The sequence below is a fragment of the Argopecten irradians genome, unplaced genomic scaffold, assembly GCF_041381155.1.
Source record: "Argopecten irradians isolate NY unplaced genomic scaffold, Ai_NY scaffold_0499, whole genome shotgun sequence".
Classification (NCBI taxonomy): Eukaryota; Metazoa; Mollusca; class Bivalvia; order Pectinida; family Pectinidae; genus Argopecten; species Argopecten irradians.
The window spans coordinates 1-21,195 of record NW_027187966.1 but is presented as its reverse complement, the minus strand read 5'-3'; the positions used below and the strand labels follow the sequence as shown (position 1 = coordinate 21,195).

Below are 21,195 nucleotides of genomic sequence, written 5' to 3'. Positions count from 1 at the left end.
AGATACCAGTTAACAAATCCCATGACATGTTTCAATCATACGTTATCATTTTCACAGGTCGCTCACTCTGCCGCTTCTGTGGCACTGATCCATGCCAAGCAAAGCGAGCTTCATGGAAGCGCTTCGAACCACGTGTGTGGAATGTAGTGGATTTCGAAAAGCGTGCCCATGCTATGAAGATGTTCAGCCAAGGGCTTGAGCTGTCAGTAGACTTGACAAAGGAGCTCCCCCGCGATGAATTATATTGGGCAAGGAAGTACCGCGACTATTTCGAGGAGGAACATTTGGCTCTGTTCCCGCTTTGTGTTCAGCGTCAAATCAACGCCTGGTACCCACTGCCTTACTAGGTTTGTAAATTTACAGTTATTACAAATAGAGATACACGTATTTTCCCCATTATTAAAGTGAATCTCCTTCTTTGGAACTCTTATATTAGTACCCTACCCCCAGGGCACCCGTGCTTATTAGACTAATGTAAAGGTTGTTTAAACATTTCATTTTCATGCTGAAGCAGATGGCGGAATAAATGAACGTCATTACATTACTTGATATACGTTGTTCTAAGATTGAAATATTCATTTCAGATTCATTGCACTTGCCGAGGAGAAGAATGCAAGAGGATGGGACAGAGGTGGCGATTCCATCCTTGCAACCTGTTCGTTCCGCTCTGCTTTCGTCTCTCATCTTCAACTTTCCGTACTTCATTCTGAACTATTTGACGTCGCTACCGAGTGATCGCCATGTAGAGAAGAATGTCTTGGTACTGGACTGTGTTGTTTTCTGTGTTGTTTACAAGATAAGTTCCGATAGCGTTATTTCGATGATATTTTCCATTTTATGACATGGTCAATATTGATCATTGATATGCATTTAAGAGAATTCATTAAAATATGTTGCTATTGAGAATCGAGTTGTGTTTTGAATTTACGTCCTATTCGGCGCTTGCATGAAATAATTTGTGTTGCACGTTTTACAATGTGTGTTTACAGCTATGACACCTAATATAATGATGTATCATGACTTTGTCGTTCAGGAAATACAGAGTTTACAGAGATCGGTGCTGGTCAGTTACCGTTAGCTAGTACTTCATATATTATATATGTGGACACTAATATCATTGGCATTTGAGAATTAGTTACAGTTTATATCAATTACTCATCAGAGTGACCATTTTACTATTCGTGTATAGTACCATTATTTATACGATTTTACCGATTTTTTTTTATCTAGACCCCGAAAACGTCTAGGCGCGAATTGATATGAATTGTAACCGATTCTCATATCCCTGTGTGAAATGACCCCCAGATAACAAGAATACTTCCCGGTCGTTGTAGACGAATGTAGTGCATTATTAATTTTTAGGGATATTACAAAACTTTTGTTCTGGCTTTAGCTATTGCAGTTATGTGTATACTTTATACATATGTTTTTATTTTAATATCTGTACTACCGGGATAATTTAGTTTTAACCCATTTTTGGAGCTTTATTGTGCGGTAGGACACATTGTGTTATGAGGCTTGAGTAGTGATTTTCTTCGGGTTCCGGATTTCCCTATCATATTATAGGTTTGTGTATTTGTGACATGTAGGTGAGAATATCTCGAAAACAAGCATGTTGTTGGACACTTTCTTACTCAACTACGCTTCAGAATTAATACCTAAATTCAATTTTATTTAAATCACTTTTTTTCCCCTAAATTTCAAATATATTTAATTTTCATTTTTTTCTCTCTTTGGTACATATAGTGAATGTAATTGTGGTCTGAGGCCATAGTAGCCTCACTTAGATTGCCGAGTACAATAAATTTATGAAATTCAGCAAAATAAAATACTATATGGAAGACTGCAGTATGTTCGCATTGCGGATCTTTGTAATAATGGAACGTTTGCCGGTTTTATACTGTTGTCTAACTGAAACAAACCACCAGAGACACTGAACAATTACACCCCACTGGGTCGTCACTCTCCCTTTATTCTGAGCGCTTAGCAGGAACAGTAACTAACTTTTTTATTAACTAATGGAAAAAGTCTGCCAGAACGACCCTTATTAATTAAAAGGTTAATTTTGTCAGTTTTTTTCCTAATTGGTTGACGGTGATGATAGATAGTAGATTCAAATTTATATCTGTGGTGACCTTAGTACTTAATGCAGAAATATGCAAATATTATATATAACTGAGTGTTCTCCAGGGTGACGTCCTATAGCCACACCGATTTCTTGTAATTAACATGTACATCAGATAATCATTTTGACATTTGTTAAAGAAACCCCATATCTAATATAAAAACGAAAGAAGTTTGATTCGGCCTATATGGATTTATACCGCCCAGGTGGAACCTCAATAAATGTCCATAATTGATAATTATTTCACTTCATTATGTTAGAATAAGACATAATCTGCCACCGTCAACATCAACAACGGTGTTTATTTCTATACAAAAATATTCAATACAACCTCAAATAACAGTAACAGGTGTAAACGTTGCTACTTTACAGAAGAATCTCCCAATTCTAGACGTGTACATGCACTATACAACGGATATTTTTCGCTTGATTATTTACGCCACTAAAGGATATATATGTACATAGACTACAGGTATCGATACAATGCTGACATCGTCCTTAATAAATTTACACAACTTTATTTCGCGGTCGTGATACAGAATTTGCCCCATATTGACCAGCGAATGCACATGGTTGCTTCTCTACAATAGTATGACGTCATAGAGGTGATGACGAAAGACTAGTTGTGACGTCAAATGTGTGTTGCTTAGCTGCTTAGCAATTAGGCCATGGCGGAGATGATGAGTCTCTCTGCGAGTAGCTCCTTGTTATTGTAATACTTGGATTACCAAAATGGATATCAAAGTTTTCTTGATTTTCTTGGTAATCATTTGCGTCGTGCAGCAAGGCCCTGTCGCTTATCGAGGCATTACATGGTAAGTTTGTGCATTTTCTATGGTTTTGTTTTGTCACATTACTAAGCCATGTTCATCTCGAATGTGTACTTCGAATTATTCATTGTATTCTTTATTGTGCCATTCTATTTACTTAAATACTTTTGCTTTTTTTTGTGCAGCGTGGAGCCCGAACCAGGATATACAAAAATAATCTTAAATTATCTCACCGCCAGAGACTTTCCGAAAGCCTGTCCAACGCATGGCTATCTGCTGTTGGTGAGTACAGTATTTAATCAAAATGAAGTTTAACCTCGACGTATTGTTCAATGAAAATATGATCTGTAGTCACACGCGCATATATGCTTCGATCGTGCAACAGTCGAAATATTAGCATAGTATGCAACCCTGGAGCCATATTCAATAATCGTTTTATTTATTTCAGACGATCGGAAATGAGGTGTTTTATACCATGCTACGTGGAATTGTTTCTCTGATGATTGTTTACGCATATGTCTATGCACCACTGATTGGAAAGCGCACCAAGCAAAGATGGAGAACAGTCCGTTCCATGTTCAGGGAATGGAGAGCTCGTAAGTAGTATTCATATTCCTCATCATTTTTCTCTACAGCGTTCGGTCATCGTACAAAAAAGGAAAGATTCGCTTTCTCTATTATATTTTAACTGCAGATACCAGTTAACAAATCCCATGACATGTTTCAATCATACGTTATCATTTTCACAGGTCGCTCACTCTGCCGCTTCTGTGGCACTGATCCATGCCAAGCAAAGCGAGCTTCATGGAAGCGCTTCGAACCACGTGTGTGGAATGTAGTGGATTTCGAAAAGCGTGCCCATGCTATGAAGATGTTCAGCCAAGGGCTTGAGCTGTCAGTAGACTTGACAAAGGAGCTCCCCCGCGATGAATTATATTGGGCAAGGAAGTACCGCGACTATTTCGAGGAGGAACATTTGGCTCTGTTCCCGCTTTGTGTTCAGCGTCAAATCAACGCCTGGTACCCACTGCCTTACTAGGTTTGTAAATTTACAGTTATTACAAATAGAGATACACGTATTTTCCCCATTATTAAAGTGAATCTCCTTCTTTGGAACTCTTATATTAGTACCCTACCCCCAGGGCACCCGTGCTTATTAGACTAATGTAAAGGTTGTTTAAACATTTCATTTTCATGCTGAAGCAGATGGCGGAATAAATGAACGTCATTACATTACTTGATATACGTTGTTCTAAGATTGAAATATTCATTTCAGATTCATTGCACTTGCCGAGGAGAAGAATGCAAGAGGATGGGACAGAGGTGGCGATTCCATCCTTGCAACCTGTTCGTTCCGCTCTGCTTTCGTCTCTCATCTTCAACTTTCCGTACTTCATTCTGAACTATTTGACGTCGCTACCGAGTGATCGCCATGTAGAGAAGAATGTCTTGGTACTGGACTGTGTTGTTTTCTGTGTTGTTTACAAGATAAGTTCCGATAGCGTTATTTCGATGATATTTTCCATTTTATGACATGGTCAATATTGATCATTGATATGCATTTAAGAGAATTCATTAAAATATGTTGCTATTGAGAATCGAGTTGTGTTTTGAATTTACGTCCTATTCGGCGCTTGCATGAAATAATTTGTGTTGCACGTTTTACAATGTGTGTTTACAGCTATGACACCTAATATAATGATGTATCATGACTTTGTCGTTCAGGAAATACAGAGTTTACAGAGATCGGTGCTGGTCAGTTACCGTTAGCTAGTACTTCATATATTATATATGTGGACACTAATATCATTGGCATTTGAGAATTAGTTACAGTTTATATCAATTACCCATCAGAGTGACCATTTTACTATTCGTGTATAGTACCATTATTTATACGATTTTACCGATTTTTTTTTTATCTAGACCCCGAAAACGTCTAGGCGCGAATTGATATGAATTGTAACCGATTCTCATATCCCTGTGTGAAATGACCCCCAGATAACAAGAATACTTCCCGGTCGTTGTAGACGAATGTAGTGCATTATTAATTTTTAGGGATATTACAAAACTTTTGTTCTGGCTTTAGCTATTGCAGTTATGTGTATACTTTATACATATGTTTTTATTTTAATATCTGTACTACCGGGATAATTTAGTTTTAACCCATTTTTGGAGCTTTATTGTGCGGTAGGACACATTGTGTTATGAGGCTTGAGTAGTGATTTTCTTCGGGTTCCGGATTTCCCTATCATATTATAGGTTTGTGTATTTGTGACATGTAGGTGAGAATATCTCGAAAACAAGCATGTTGTTGGACACTTTCTTACTCAACTACGCTTCAGAATTAATACCTAAATTCAATTTTATTTAAATCACTTTTTTTCCCCCTAAATTTCAAATATATTTAATTTTCATTTTTTTCTCTCTTTGGTACATATAGTGAATGTAATTGTGGTCTGAGGCCATAGTAGCCTCACTTAGATTGCCGAGTACAATAAATTTATGAAATTCAGCAAAATAAAATACTATATGGAAGACTGCAGTATGTTCGCATTGCGGATCTTTGTAATAATGGAACGTTTGCCGGTTTTATACTGTTGTCTAACTGAAACAAACCACCAGAGACACTGAACAATTACACCCCACTGGGTCGTCACTCTCCCTTTATTCTGAGCGCTTAGCAGGAACAGTAACTAACTTTTTTATATTAACTAATGGAAAAAGTCTGCCAGAACGACCCTTATTAATTAAAAGGTTAATTTTGTCAGTTTTTTTCCTAATTGGTTGACGGTGATGATAGATAGTAGATTCAAATTTATATCTGTGGTGACCTTAGTACTTAATGCAGAAATATGCAAATATTATATATAACTGAGTGTTCTCCAGGGTGACGTCCTATAGCCACATCGATTTCTTGTAATTAACATGTACATCAGATAATCATTTTGACATTTGTTAAAGAAACTCCATATCTAATATAAAAACGAAAGAAGTTTGATTCGGCCTATATGGATTTATACCGCCCAGGTGGAACCTCAATAAATGTCCATAATTGATAATTATTTCACTTCATTATGTTAGAATAAGACATAATCTGCCACCGTCAACATCAACAACGGTGTTTATTTCTATACAAAAAATATTCAATACAACCTCAAATAACAGTAACAGGTGTAAACGTTGCTACTTTACAGAAGAATCTCCCAATTCTAGACGTGTACATGCACTATACAACGGATATTTTTCGCTTGATTATTTACGCCACTAAAGGATATATATGTACATAGACTACAGGTATCGATACAATGCTGACATCGTCCTTAATAAATTTACACAACTTTATTTCGCGGTCGTGATACAGAATTTGCCCCATATTGACCAGCGAATGCACATGGTTGCTTCTCTACAATAGTATGACGTCATAGTGGTGATGACGAAAGACTAGTTGTGACGTCAAATGTGTGTTGCTTAGCTGCTTAGCAATTAGGCCATGGCGGAGATGATGAGTCTCTCTGCGAGTAGCTCCTTGTTATTGTAATACTTGGATTACCAAAATGGATATCAAAGTTTTCTTGATTTTCTTGGTAATCATTTGCGTCGTGCAGCAAGGCCCTGTCGCTTATCGAGGCATTACATGGTAAGTTTGTGCATTTTCTATGGTTTTGTTTTTGTCACATTACTAAGCCATGTTCATCTCGAATGTGTACTTCGAATTATTCATTGTATTCTTTATTGTGCCATTCTATTTACTTAAATACTTTTGCTTTTTTTGTGCAGCGTGGAGCCCGAACCAGGATATACAAAAATAATCTTAAATTATCTCACCGCCAGAGACTTTCCGAAAGCCTGTCCAACGCATGGCTATCTGCTGTTGGTGAGTACAGTATTTAATCAAAATGAAGTTTAACCTCGACGTATTGTTCAATGAAAATATGATCTGTAGTCACACGCGCATATATGCTTCGATCGTGCAACAGTCGAAATATTAGCATAGTATGCAACCCTGGAGCCATATTCAATAATCGTTTTATTTATTTCAGACGATCGGAAATGAGGTGTTTTATACCATGCTACGTGGAATTGTTTCTCTGATGATTGTTTACGCATATGTCTATGCACCACTGATTGGAAAGCGCACCAAGCAAAGATGGAGAACAGTCCGTTCCATGTTCAGGGAATGGAGAGCTCGTAAGTAGTATTCATATTCCTCATCATTTTTCTCTACAGCGTTCGGTCATCGTACAAAAAAGGAAAGATTCGCTTTCTCTATTATATTTTAACTGCAGATACCAGTTAACAAATCCCATGACATGTTTCAATCATACGTTATCATTTTCACAGGTCGCTCACTCTGCCGCTTCTGTGGCACTGATCCATGCCAAGCAAAGCGAGCTTCATGGAAGCGCTTCGAACCACGTGTGTGGAATGTAGTGGATTTCGAAAAGCGTGCCCATGCTATGAAGATGTTCAGCCAAGGGCTTGAGCTGTCAGTAGACTTGACAAAGGAGCTCCCCCGCGATGAATTATATTGGGCAAGGAAGTACCGCGACTATTTCGAGGAGGAACATTTGGCTCTGTTCCCGCTTTGTGTTCAGCGTCAAATCAACGCCTGGTACCCACTGCCTTACTAGGTTTGTAAATTTACAGTTATTACAAATAGAGATACACGTATTTTCCCCATTATTAAAGTGAATCTCCTTCTTTGGAACTCTTATATTAGTACCCTACCCCCAGGGCACCCGTGCTTATTAGACTAATGTAAAGGTTGTTTAAACATTTCATTTTCATGCTGAAGCAGATGGCGGAATAAATGAACGTCATTACATTACTTGATATATGTTGTTCTAAGATTGAAATATTCATTTCAGATTCATTGCACTTGCCGAGGAGAAGAATGCAAGAGGATGGGACAGAGGTGGCGATTCCATCCTTGCAACCTGTTCGTTCCGCTCTGCTTTCGTCTCTCATCTTCAACTTTCCGTACTTCATTCTGAACTATTTGACGTCGCTACCGAGTGATCGCCATGTAGAGAAGAATGTCTTGGTACTGGACTGTGTTGTTTTCTGTGTTGTTTACAAGATAAGTTCCGATAGCGTTATTTCGATGATATTTTCCATTTTATGACATGGTCAATATTGATCATTGATATGCATTTAAGAGAATTCATTAAAATATGTTGCTATTGAGAATCGAGTTGTGTTTTGAATTTACGTCCTATTCGGCGCTTGCATGAAATAATTTGTGTTGCACGTTTTACAATGTGTGTTTACAGCTATGACACCTAATATAATGATGTATCATGACTTTGTCGTTCAGGAAATACAGAGTTTACAGAGATCGGTGCTGGTCAGTTACCGTTAGCTAGTACTTCATATATTATATATGTGGACACTAATATCATTGGCATTTGAGAATTAGTTACAGTTTATATCAATTACTCATCAGAGTGACCATTTTACTATTCGTGTATAGTACCATTATTTATACGATTTTACCGATTTTTTTTTATCTAGACCCCGAAAACGTCTAGGCGCGAATTGATATGAATTGTAACCGATTCTCATATCCCTGTGTGAAATGACCCCCAGATAACAAGAATACTTCCCGGTCGTTGTAGACGAATGTAGTGCATTATTAATTTTTAGGGATATTACAAAACTTTTGTTCTGGCTTTAGCTATTGCAGTTATGTGTATACTTTATACATATGTTTTTATTTTAATATCTGTACTACCGGGATAATTTAGTTTTAACCCATTTTTGGAGCTTTATTGTGCGGTAGGACACATTGTGTTATGAGGCTTGAGTAGTGATTTTCTTCGGGTTCCGGATTTCCCTATCATATTATAGGTTTGTGTATTTGTGACATGTAGGTGAGAATATCTCGAAAACAAGCATGTTGTTGGACACTTTCTTACTCAACTACGCTTCAGAATTAATACCTAAATTCAATTTTATTTAAATCACTTTTTTCCCCCTAAATTTCAAATATATTTAATTTTCATTTTTTTTTCTCTCTTTGGTACATATAGTGAATGTAATTGTGGTCTGAGGCCATAGTAGCCTCACTTAGATTGCCGAGTACAATAAATTTATGAAATTCAGCAAAATCAAAATACTATATGGAAGACTGCAGTATGTTCGCATTGCGGATCTTTGTAATAATGGAACGTTTGCCGGTTTTATACTGTTGTCTAACTGAAACAAACCACCAGAGACACTGAACAATTACACCCCACTGGGTCGTCACTCTCCCTTTATTCTGAGCGCTTAGCAGGAACAGTAACTAACTTTTTTTATTAACTAATGGAAAAAGTCTGCCAGAACGACCCTTATTAATTAAAAGGTTAATTTTGTCAGTTTTTTTCCTAATTGGTTGACGGTGATGATAGATAGTAGATTCAAATTTATATCTGTGGTGACCTTAGTACTTAATGCAGAAATATGCAAATATTATATATAACTGAGTGTTCTCCAGGGTGACGTCCTATAGCCACACCGATTTCTTGTAATTAACATGTACATCAGATAATCATTTTGACATTTGTTAAAGAAACTCCATATCTAATATAAAAACGAAAGAAGTTTGATTCGGCCTATATGGATTTATACCGCCCAGGTGGAACCTCAATAAATGTCCATAATTGATAATTATTTCACTTCATTATGTTAGAATAAGACATAATCTGCCACCGTCAACATCAACAACGGTGTTTATTTCTATACAAAAATATTCAATACAACCTCAAATAACAGTAACAGGTGTAAACGTTGCTACTTTACAGAAGAATCTCCCAATTCTAGACGTGTACATGCACTATACAACGGATATTTTTCGCTTGATTATTTACGCCACTAAAGGATATATATGTACATAGACTACAGGTATCGATACAATGCTGACATCGTCCTTAATAAATTTACACAACTTTATTTCGCGGTCGTGATACAGAATTTGCCCCATATTGACCAGCGAATGCACATGGTTGCTTCTCTACAATAGTATGACGTCATAGTGGTGATGACGAAAGACTAGTTGTGACGTCAAATGTGTGTTGCTTAGCTGCTTAGCAATTAGGCCATGGCGGAGATGATGAGTCTCTCTGCGAGTAGCTCCTTGTTATTGTAATACTTGGATTACCAAAATGGATATCAAAGTTTTCTTGATTTTCTTGGTAATCATCATTTGCGTCGTGCAGGAAGGCCCTGTCGCTTATCGAGGCATTACATGGTAAGTTTGTGCATTTTCTATGGTTTTGTTTTGTCACATTACTAAGCCATGTTCATCTCGAATGTGTACTTCGAATTATTCATTGTATTCTTTATTGTGCCATTCTATTTACTTAAATACTTTTGCTTTTTTTGTGCAGCGTGGAGCCCGAACCAGGATATACAAAAATAATCTTAAATTATCTCACCGCCAGAGACTTTCCGAAAGCCTGTCCAACGCATGGCTATCTGCTGTTGGTGAGTACAGTATTTAATCAAAATGAAGTTTAACCTCGACGTATTTTTCAATGAAAATATGATCTGTAGTCACACGCGCATATATGCTTCGATCGTGCAACAGTCGAAATATTAGCATAGTATGCAACCCTGGAGCCATATTCAATAATCGTTTTATTTATTTCAGACGATCGGAAATGAGGTGTTTTATACCATGCTACGTGGAATTGTTTCTCTGATGATTGTTTACGCATATGTCTATGCACCACTGATTGGAAAGCGCACCAAGCAAAGATGGAGAACAGTCCGTTCCATGTTCAGGGAATGGAGAGCTCGTAAGTAGTATTCATATTCCTCATCATTTTTCTCTACAGCGTTCGGTCATCGTACAAAAAAGGAAAGATTCGCTTTCTCTATTATATTTTAACTGCAGATACCAGTTAACAAATCCCATGACATGTTTCAATCATACGTTATCATTTTCACAGGTCGCTCACTCTGCCGCTTCTGTGGCACTGATCCATGCCAAGCAAAGCGAGCTTCATGGAAGCGCTTCGAACCACGTGTGTGGAATGTAGTGGATTTCGAAAAGCGTGCCCATGCTATGAAGATGTTCAGCCAAGGGCTTGAGCTGTCAGTAGACTTGACAAAGGAGCTCCCCCGCGATGAATTATATTGGGCAAGGAAGTACCGCGACTATTTCGAGGAGGAACATTTGGCTCTGTTCCCGCTTTGTGTTCAGCGTCAAATCAACGCCTGGTACCCACTGCCTTACTAGGTTTGTAAATTTACAGTTATTACAAATAGAGATACACGTATTTTCCCCATTATTAAAGTGAATCTCCTTCTTTGGAACTCTTATATTAGTACCCTACCCCCAGGGCACCCGTGCTTATTAGACTAATGTAAAGGTTGTTTAAACATTTCATTTTCATGCTGAAGCAGATGGCGGAATAAATGAACGTCATTACATTACTTGATATACGTTGTTCTAAGATTGAAATATTCATTTCAGATTCATTGCACTTGCCGAGGAGAAGAATGCAAGAGGATGGGACAGAGGTGGCGATTCCATCCTTGCAACCTGTTCGTTCCGCTCTGCTTTCGTCTCTCATCTTCAACTTTCCGTACTTCATTCTGAACTATTTGACGTCGCTACCGAGTGATCGCCATGTAGAGAAGAATGTCTTGGTACTGGACTGTGTTGTTTTCTGTGTTGTTTACAAGATAAGTTCCGATAGCGTTATTTCGATGATATTTTCCATTTTATGACATGGTCAATATTGATCATTGATATGCATTTAAGAGAATTCATTAAAATATGTTGCTATTGAGAATCGAGTTGTGTTTTGAATTTACGTCCTATTCGGCGCTTGCATGAAATAATTTGTGTTGCACGTTTTACAATGTGTGTTTACAGCTATGACACCTAATATAATGATGTATCATGACTTTGTCGTTCAGGAAATACAGAGTTTACAGAGATCGGTGCTGGTCAGTTACCGTTAGCTAGTACTTCATATATTATATATGTGGACACTAATATCATTGGCATTTGAGAATTAGTTACAGTTTATATCAATTACCCATCAGAGTGACCATTTTACTATTCGTGTATAGTACCATTATTTATACGATTTTACCGATTTTTTTTTTATCTAGACCCCGAAAACGTCTAGGCGCGAATTGATATGAATTGTAACCGATTCTCATATCCCTGTGTGAAATGACCCCCAGATAACAAGAATACTTCCCGGTCGTTGTAGACGAATGTAGTGCATTATTAATTTTTAGGGATATTACAAAACTTTTGTTCTGGCTTTAGCTATTGCAGTTATGTGTATACTTTATACATATGTTTTTATTTTAATATCTGTACTACCGGGATAATTTAGTTTTAACCCATTTTTGGAGCTTTATTGTGCGGTAGGACACATTGTGTTATGAGGCTTGAGTAGTGATTTTCTTCGGGTTCCGGATTTCCCTATCATATTATAGGTTTGTGTATTTGTGACATGTAGGTGAGAATATCTCGAAAACAAGCATGTTGTTGGACACTTTCTTACTCAACTACGCTTCAGAATTAATACCTAAATTCAATTTTATTTAAATCACTTTTTTTTCCCCTAAATTTCAAATATATTTAATTTTCATTTTTTTCTCTCTTTGGTACATATAGTGAATGTAATTGTGGTCTGAGGCCATAGTAGCCTCACTTAGATTGCCGAGTACAATAAATTTATGAAATTCAGCAAAATAAAATACTATATGGAAGACTGCAGTATGTTCGCATTGCGGATCTTTGTAATAATGGAACGTTTGCCGGTTTTATACTGTTGTCTAACTGAAACAAACCACCAGAGACACTGAACAATTACACCCCACTGGGTCGTCACTCTCCCTTTATTCTGAGCGCTTAGCAGGAACAGTAACTAACTTTTTTATTAACTAATGGAAAAAGTCTGCCAGAACGACCCTTATTAATTAAAAGGTTAATTTTGTCAGTTTTTTTCCTAATTGGTTGACGGTGATGATAGATAGTAGATTCAAATTTATATCTGTGGTGACCTTAGTACTTAATGCAGAAATATGCAAATATTATATATAACTGAGTGTTCTCCAGGGTGACGTCCTATAGCCACACCGATTTCTTGTAATTAACATGTACATCAGATAATCATTTTGACATTTGTTAAAGAAACCCATATATCTAATATAAAAACGAAAGAAGTTTGATTCGGCCTATATGGATTTATACCGCCCAGGTGGAACCTCAATAAATGTCCATAATTGATAATTATTTCACTTCATTATGTTAGAATAAGACATAATCTGCCACCGTCAACATCAACAACGGTGTTTATTTCTATACAAAAATATTCAATACAACCTCAAATAACAGTAACAGGTGTAAACGTTGCTACTTTACAGAAGAATCTCCCAATTCTAGACGTGTACATGCACTATACAACGGATATTTTTTCGCTTGATTATTTACGCCACTAAAGGATATATATGTACATAGACTACAGGTATCGATACAATGCTGACATCGTCCTTAATAAATTTACACAACTTTATTTCGCGGTCGTGATACAGAATTTGCCCCATATTGACCAGCGAATGCACATGGTTGCTTCTCTACAATAGTATGACGTCATAGTGGTGATGACGAAAGACTAGTTGTGACGTCAAATGTGTGTTGCTTAGCTGCTTAGCAATTAGGCCATGGCGGAGATGATGAGTCTCTCTGCGAGTAGCTCCTTGTTATTGTAATACTTGGATTACCAAAATGGATATCAAACTTTTCTTGATTTTCTTGGTAATCATTTGCGTCGTGCAGCAAGGCCCTGTCGCTTATCGAGGCATTACATGGTAAGTTTGTGCATTTTCTATGGTTTTGTTTTGTCACATTACTAAGCCATGTTCATCTCGAATGTGTACTTCGAATTATTCATTGTATTCTTTATTGTGCCATTCTATTTACTTAAATACTTTTGCTTTTTTTTGTGCAGCGTGGAGCCCGAACCAGGATATACAAAAATAATCTTAAATTATCTCACCGCCAGAGACTTTCCGAAAGCCTGTCCAACGCATGGCTATCTGCTGTTGGTGAGTACAGTATTTAATCAAAATGAAGTTTAACCTCGACGTATTGTTCAATGAAAATATGATCTGTAGTCACACGCGCATATATGCTTCGATCGTGCAACAGTCGAAATATTAGCATAGTATGCAACCCTGGAGCCATATTCAATAATCGTTTTATTTATTTCAGACGATCGGAAATGAGGTGTTTTATACCATGCTACGTGGAATTGTTTCTCTGATGATTGTTTACGCATATGTCTATGCACCACTGATTGGAAAGCGCACCAAGCAAAGATGGAGAACAGTCCGTTCCATGTTCAGGGAATGGAGAGCTCGTAAGTAGTATTCATATTCCTCATCATTTTTCTCTACAGCGTTCGGTCATCGTACAAAAAAGGAAAGATTCGCTTTCTCTATTATATTTTAACTGCAGATACCAGTTAACAAATCCCATGACATGTTTCAATCATACGTTATCATTTTCACAGGTCGCTCACTCTGCCGCTTCTGTGGCACTGATCCATGCCAAGCAAAGCGAGCTTCATGGAAGCGCTTCGAACCACGTGTGTGGAATGTAGTGGATTTCGAAAAGCGTGCCCATGCTATGAAGATGTTCAGCCAAGGGCTTGAGCTGTCAGTAGACTTGACAAAGGAGCTCCCCCGCGATGAATTATATTGGGCAAGGAAGTACCGCGACTATTTCGAGGAGGAACATTTGGCTCTGTTCCCGCTTTGTGTTCAGCGTCAAATCAACGCCTGGTACCCACTGCCTTACTAGGTTTGTAAATTTACAGTTATTACAAATAGAGATACACGTATTTTCCCCATTATTAAAGTGAATCTCCTTCTTTGGAACTCTTATATTAGTACCCTACCCCCAGGGCACCCGTGCTTATTAGACTAATGTAAAGGTTGTTTAAACATTTCATTTTCATGCTGAAGCAGATGGCGGAATAAATGAACGTCATTACATTACTTGATATACGTTGTTCTAAGATTGAAATATTCATTTCAGATTCATTGCACTTGCCGAGGAGAAGAATGCAAGAGGATGGGACAGAGGTGGCGATTCCATCCTTGCAACCTGTTCGTTCCGCTCTGCTTTCGTCTCTCATCTTCAACTTTCCGTACTTCATTCTGAACTATTTGACGTCGCTACCGAGTGATCGCCATGTAGAGAAGAATGTCTTGGTACTGGACTGTGTTGTTTTCTGTGTTGTTTACAAGATAAGTTCCGATAGCGTTATTTCGATGATATTTTCCATTTTATGACATGGTCAATATTGATCATTGATATGCATTTAAGAGAATTCATTAAAATATGTTGCTATTGAGAATCGAGTTGTGTTTTGAATTTACGTCCTATTCGGCGCTTGCATGAAATAATTTGTGTTGCACGTTTTACAATGTGTGTTTACAGCTATGACACCTAATATAATGATGTATCATGACTTTGTCGTTCAGGAAATACAGAGTTTACAGAGATCGGTGCTGGTCAGTTACCGTTAGCTAGTACTTCATATATTATATATGTGGGCACTAATATCATTGGCATTTGAGAATTAGTTACAGTTTATATCAATTACTCATCAGAGTGACCATTTTACTATTCGTGTATAGTACCATTATTTATACGATTTTACCGATTTTTTTTTATCTAGACCCCGAAAACGTCTAGGCGCGAATTGATATGAATTGTAACCGATTCTCATATCCCTGTGTGAAATGACCCCCAGATAACAAGAATACTTCCCGGTCGTTGTAGACGAATGTAGTGCATTATTAATTTTTAGGGATATTACAAAACTTTTGTTCTGGCTTTAGCTATTGCAGTTATGTGTATACTTTATACATATGTTTTTATTTTAATATCTGTACTACCGGGATAATTTAGTTTTAACCCATTTTTGGAGCTTTATTGTGCGGTAGGACACATTGTGTTATGAGGCTTGAGTAGTGATTTTCTTCGGGTTCCGGATTTCCCTATCATATTATAGGTTTGTGTATTTGTGACATGTAGGTGAGAATATCTCGAAAACAAGCATGTTGTTGGACACTTTCTTACTCAACTACGCTTCAGAATTAATACCTAAATTCAATTTTATTTAAATCACTTTTTTTCCCCCTAAATTTCAAATATATTTAATTTTCATTTTTTTCTCTCTTTGGTACATATAGTGAATGTAATTGTGGTCTGAGGCCATAGTAGCCTCACTTAGATTGCCGAGTACAATAAATTTATGAAATTCAGCAAAATAAAATACTATATGGAAGACTGCAGTATGTTCGCATTGCGGATCTTTGTAATAATGGAACGTTTGCCGGTTTTATACTGTTGTCTAACTGAAACAAACCACCAGAGACACTGAACAATTACACCCCACTGGGTCGTCACTCTCCCTTTATTCTGAGCGCTTAGCAGGAACAGTAACTAACTTTTTTATTAACTAATGGAAAAAGTCTGCCAGAACGACCCTTATTAATTAAAAGGTTAATTTTGTCAGTTTTTTTCCTAATTGGTTGACGGTGATGATAGATAGTAGATTCAAATTTATATCTGTGGTGACCTTAGTACTTAATGCAGAAATATGCAAATATTATATATAACTGAGTGTTCTCCAGGGTGACGTCCTATAGCCACACCGATTTCTTGTAATTAACATGTACATCAGATAATCATTTTGACATTTGTTAAAGAAACCCCATATCTAATATAAAAACGAAAGAAGTTTGATTCGGCCTATATGGATTTATACCGCCCAGGTGGAACCTCAATAAATGTCCATAATTGATAATTATTTCACTTCATTATGTTAGAATAAGACATAATCTGCCACCGTCAACATCAACAACGGTGTTTATTTCTATACAAAAATATTCAATACAACCTCAAATAACAGTAACAGGTGTAAACGTTGCTACTTTACAGAAGAATCTCCCAATTCTAGACGTGTACATGCACTATACAACGGATATTTTTCGCTTGATTATTTACGCCACTAAAGGATATATATGTACATAGACTACAGGTATCGATACAATGCTGACATCGTCCTTAATAAAATTTACACAACTTTATTTCGCGGTCGTGATACAGAATTTGCCCCATATTGACCAGCGAATGCACATGGTTGCTTCTCTACAATAGTATGACGTCATAGTGGTGATGACGAAAGACTAGTTGTGACGTCAAATGTGTGTTGCTTAGCTGCTTAGCAATTAGGCCATGGCGGAGATGATGAGTCTCTCTGCGAGTAGCTCCTTGTTATTGTAATACTTGGATTACCAAAATGGATATCAAACTTTTCTTGATTTTCTTGGTAATCATTTGCGTCGTGCAGCAAGGCCCTGTCGCTTATCGAGGCATTACATGGTAAGTTTGTGCATTTTCTATGGTTTTGTTTTGTCACATTACTAAGCCATGTTCATCTCGAATGTGTACTTCGAATTATTCATTGTATTCTTTATTGTGCCATTCTATTTACTTAAATACTTTTGCTTTTTTTTGTGCAGCGTGGAGCCCGAACCAGGATATACAAAAATAATCTTAAATTATCTCACCGCCAGAGACTTTCCGAAAGCCTGTCCAACGCATGGCTATCTGCTGTTGGTGAGTACAGTATTTAATCAAAATGAAGTTTAACCTCGACGTATTGTTCAATGAAAATATGATCTGTAGTCACACGCGCATATATGCTTCGATCGTGCAACAGTCGAAATATTAGCATAGTATGCAACCCTGGAGCCATATTCAATAATCGTTTTATTTATTTCAGACGATCGGAAATGAGGTGTTTTATACCATGCTACGTGGAATTGTTTCTCTGATGATTGTTTACGCATATGTCTATGCACCACTGATTGGAAAGCGCACCAAGCAAAGATGGAGAACAGTCCGTTCCATGTTCAGGGAATGGAGAGCTCGTAAGTAGTATTCATATTCCTCATCATTTTTCTCTACAGCGTTCGGTCATCGTACAAAAAAGGAAAGATTCGCTTTCTCTATTATATTTTAACTGCAGATACCAGTTAACAAATCCCATGACATGTTTCAATCATACGTTATCATTTTCACAGGTCGCTCACTCTGCCGCTTCTGTGGCACTGATCCATGCCAAGCAAAGCGAGCTTCATGGAAGCGCTTCGAACCACGTGTGTGGAATGTAGTGGATTTCGAAAAGCGTGCCCATGCTATGAAGATGTTCAGCCAAGGGCTTGAGCTGTCAGTAGACTTGACAAAGGAGCTCCCCCGCGATGAATTATATTGGGCAAGGAAGTACCGCGACTATTTCGAGGAGGAACATTTGGCTCTGTTCCCGCTTTGTGTTCAGCGTCAAATCAACGCCTGGTACCCACTGCCTTACTAGGTTTGTAAATTTACAGTTATTACAAATAGAGATACACGTATTTTCCCCATTATTAAAGTGAATCTCCTTCTTTGGAACTCTTATATTAGTACCCTACCCCCAGGGCACCCGTGCTTATTAGACTAATGTAAAGGTTGTTTAAACATTTCATTTTCATGCTGAAGCAGATGGCGGAATAAATGAACGTCATTACATTACTTGATATACGTTGTTCTAAGATTGAAATATTCATTTCAGATTCATTGCACTTGCCGAGGAGAAGAATGCAAGAGGATGGGACAGAGGTGGCGATTCCATCCTTGCAACCTGTTCGTTCCGCTCTGCTTTCGTCTCTCATCTTCAACTTTCCGTACTTCATTCTGAACTATTTGACGTCGCTACCGAGTGATCGCCATGTAGAGAAGAATGTCTTGGTACTGGACTGTGTTGTTTTCTGTGTTGTTTACAAGATAAGTTCCGATAGCGTTATTTCGATGATATTTTCCATTTTATGACATGGTCAATATTGATCATTGATATGCATTTAAGAGAATTCATTAAAATATGTTGCTATTGAGAATCGAGTTGTGTTTTGAATTTACGTCCTATTCGGCGCTTGCATGAAATAATTTGTGTTGCACGTTTTACAATGTGTGTTTACAGCTATGACACCTAATATAATGATGTATCATGACTTTGTCGTTCAGGAAATACAGAGTTTACAGAGATCGGTGCTGGTCAGTTACCGTTAGCTAGTACTTCATATATTATATATGTGGACACACTAATATCATTGGCATTTGAGAATTAGTTACAGTTTATATCAATTACTCATCAGAGTGACCATTTTACTATTCGTGTATAGTACCATTATTTATACGATTTTACCAATTTTTTTTATCTAGACCCCGAAAACGTCTAGGCGCGAATTGATATGAATTGTAACCGATTCTCATATTCCTGTGTGAAATGACCCCCAGATAACAAGAATACTTCCCGGTCGTTGTAGACGAATGTAGTGCATTATTAATTTTTAGGGATATTACAAAACTTTTGTTCTGGCTTTAGCTATTGCAGTTATGTGTATACTTTATACATATGTTTTTATTTTAATATCTGTACTACCGGGATAATTTAGTTTTAACCCATTTTTGGAGCTTTATTGTGCGGTAGGACACATTGTGTTATGAGGCTTGAGTAGTGATTTTCTTCGGGTTCCGGATTTCCCTATCATATTATAGGTTTGTGTATTTGTGACATGTAGGTGAGAATATCTCGAAAACAAGCATGTTGTTGGACACTTTCTTACTCAACTACGCTTCAGAATTAATACCTAAATTCAATTTTATTTAAATCACTTTTTTTCCCCCTAAATTTCAAATATATTTAATTTTCATTTTTTTCTCTCTCTTTGGTACATATAGTGAATGTAATTGTGGTCTGAGGCCATAGTAGCCTCACTTAGATTGCCGAGTACAATAAATTTATGAAATTCAGCAAAATAAAATACTATATGGAAGACTGCAGTATGTTCGCATTGCGGATCTTTGTAATAATGGAACGTTTGCCGGTTTTATACTGTTGTGTCTAACTGAAACAAACCACCAGAGACACTGAACAATTACACCCCACTGGGTCGTCACTCTCCCTTTATTCTGAGCGCTTAGCAGGAACAGTAACTAACTTTTTTTTATTAACTAATGGAAAAAGTCTGCCAGAACGACCCTTATTAATTAAAAGGTTAATTTTGTCAGTTTTTTTTCCTAATTGGTTTGACGGTGATGATAGATAGTAGATTCAAATTTATATCTGTGGTGACCTTAGTACTTAATGCAGAAATATGCAAATATTATATATAACTGAGTGTTCTCCAGGGTGACGTCCTATAGCCACACCGATTTCTTGTAATTAACATGTACATCAGATAATCATTTTGACATTTGTTAAAGAAACCCCATATCTAATATAAAAACGAAAGAAGTTTGATTCGGCCTATATGGATTTATACCGCCCAGGTGGAACCTCAATAAATGTCCATAATTGATAATTATTTCACTTCATTATGTTAGAATAAGACATAATCTGCCACCGTCAACATCAACAACGGTGTTTATTTCTATACAAAAATATTCAATACAACCTCAAATAACAGTAACAGGTGTAAACGTTGCTACTTTACAGAAGAATCTCCCAATTCTAGACGTGTACATGCACTATACAACGGATATTTTTCGCTTGATTATTTACGCCACTAAAGGATATATATGTACATAGACTACAGGTATCGATACAATGCTGACATCGTCCTTAATAAATTTACACAACTTTATTTCGCGGTCGTGATACAGAATTTGCCCCATATTGACCAGCGAATGCACATGGTTGCTTCTCTACAATAGTATGACGTCATAGTGGTGATGACGAAAGACTAGTTGTGACGTCAAATGTGTGTTGCTTAGCTGCTTAGCAATTAGGCCATGGCGGAGATGATGAGTCTCTCTGCGAGTAGCTCCTTGTTATTGTAATACTTGGATTACCAAAATGGATATCAAACTTTTCTTGATTTTCTTGGTAATCATTTGCGTCGTGCAGCAAGGCCCTGTCGCTTATCGAGGCATTACATGGTAAGTTTGTGCAATTTTCTATGGTTTTGTTTTGTCACATTACTAAGCCATGTTCATCTCGAATGTGTACTTCGAATTATTCATTGTATTCTTTATTGTGCCATTCTATTTACTTAAATACTTTTGCTTTTTTTGTGCAGCGTGGAGCCCGAACCAGGATATACAAAAATAATCTTAAATTATCTCACCGCCAGAGACTTTCCGAAAGCCTGTCCAACGCATGGCTATCTGCTGTTGGTGAGTACAGTATTTAATCAAAATGAAGTTTAACCTCGACGTATTGTTCAATGAAA

At 37.2% G+C, this 21,195-nt stretch overlaps 4 protein-coding genes across 4 annotated transcripts; all 4 read left to right on the top strand.

Annotated features, from left to right (window-relative positions):
* Positions 1–2,857: 2,857 nt before the first annotated feature.
* LOC138312865 (uncharacterized) lies at positions 2,858–3,934 on the top strand. Its single transcript, XM_069253599.1, has 4 exons — positions 2,858–2,940; positions 3,081–3,177; positions 3,344–3,491; positions 3,645–3,934. Exons 1-4 carry the CDS (start codon positions 2,858–2,860, stop codon positions 3,932–3,934), a joined length of 618 nt encoding a protein of 205 aa, XP_069109700.1.
* A 2,515-nt stretch (positions 3,935–6,449) lies between these two features.
* Positions 6,450–7,526, top strand: LOC138312864 (uncharacterized). The gene is made up of 4 exons (XM_069253597.1): positions 6,450–6,532; positions 6,673–6,769; positions 6,936–7,083; positions 7,237–7,526. The coding sequence occupies exons 1-4, from the start codon at positions 6,450–6,452 to the stop codon at positions 7,524–7,526; spliced, it is 618 nt and encodes a 205-aa protein (XP_069109698.1).
* A 6,107-nt stretch (positions 7,527–13,633) lies between these two features.
* LOC138312860 (uncharacterized) lies at positions 13,634–14,710 on the top strand. The gene is made up of 4 exons (XM_069253594.1): positions 13,634–13,716; positions 13,857–13,953; positions 14,120–14,267; positions 14,421–14,710. The coding sequence occupies exons 1-4, from the start codon at positions 13,634–13,636 to the stop codon at positions 14,708–14,710; spliced, it is 618 nt and encodes a 205-aa protein (XP_069109695.1).
* A 2,512-nt stretch (positions 14,711–17,222) lies between these two features.
* LOC138312862 (uncharacterized) lies at positions 17,223–18,299 on the top strand. The gene is made up of 4 exons (XM_069253595.1): positions 17,223–17,305; positions 17,446–17,542; positions 17,709–17,856; positions 18,010–18,299. Exons 1-4 carry the CDS (start codon positions 17,223–17,225, stop codon positions 18,297–18,299), a joined length of 618 nt encoding a protein of 205 aa, XP_069109696.1.
* The last annotated feature ends 2,896 nt before the right edge of the window (positions 18,300–21,195 follow it).

Coding starts and splice junctions, on each gene's coding strand:
- LOC138312865 (XM_069253599.1), top strand. CDS start 2,858: ATGGATATCAAAGTTTTCTTGATTTTCTTGGTAATCATTTGCGTCGTG. Junction 2,941..3,080: donor GCTTATCGAGGCATTACATG/GTAAGTTTGTGC, acceptor TTTTTTGTGCAG/CGTGGAGCCCGAACCAGGAT. Junction 3,492..3,644: donor GTTCAGGGAATGGAGAGCTC/GTAAGTAGTATT, acceptor TCATTTTCACAG/GTCGCTCACTCTGCCGCTTC.
- LOC138312864 (XM_069253597.1), top strand. CDS start 6,450: ATGGATATCAAAGTTTTCTTGATTTTCTTGGTAATCATTTGCGTCGTG. Junction 6,770..6,935: donor CGCATGGCTATCTGCTGTTG/GTGAGTACAGTA, acceptor TATTTATTTCAG/ACGATCGGAAATGAGGTGTT. Junction 7,084..7,236: donor GTTCAGGGAATGGAGAGCTC/GTAAGTAGTATT, acceptor TCATTTTCACAG/GTCGCTCACTCTGCCGCTTC.
- LOC138312860 (XM_069253594.1), top strand. CDS start 13,634: ATGGATATCAAACTTTTCTTGATTTTCTTGGTAATCATTTGCGTCGTG. Junction 13,717..13,856: donor GCTTATCGAGGCATTACATG/GTAAGTTTGTGC, acceptor TTTTTTGTGCAG/CGTGGAGCCCGAACCAGGAT. Junction 14,268..14,420: donor GTTCAGGGAATGGAGAGCTC/GTAAGTAGTATT, acceptor TCATTTTCACAG/GTCGCTCACTCTGCCGCTTC.
- LOC138312862 (XM_069253595.1), top strand. CDS start 17,223: ATGGATATCAAACTTTTCTTGATTTTCTTGGTAATCATTTGCGTCGTG. Junction 17,543..17,708: donor CGCATGGCTATCTGCTGTTG/GTGAGTACAGTA, acceptor TATTTATTTCAG/ACGATCGGAAATGAGGTGTT. Junction 17,857..18,009: donor GTTCAGGGAATGGAGAGCTC/GTAAGTAGTATT, acceptor TCATTTTCACAG/GTCGCTCACTCTGCCGCTTC.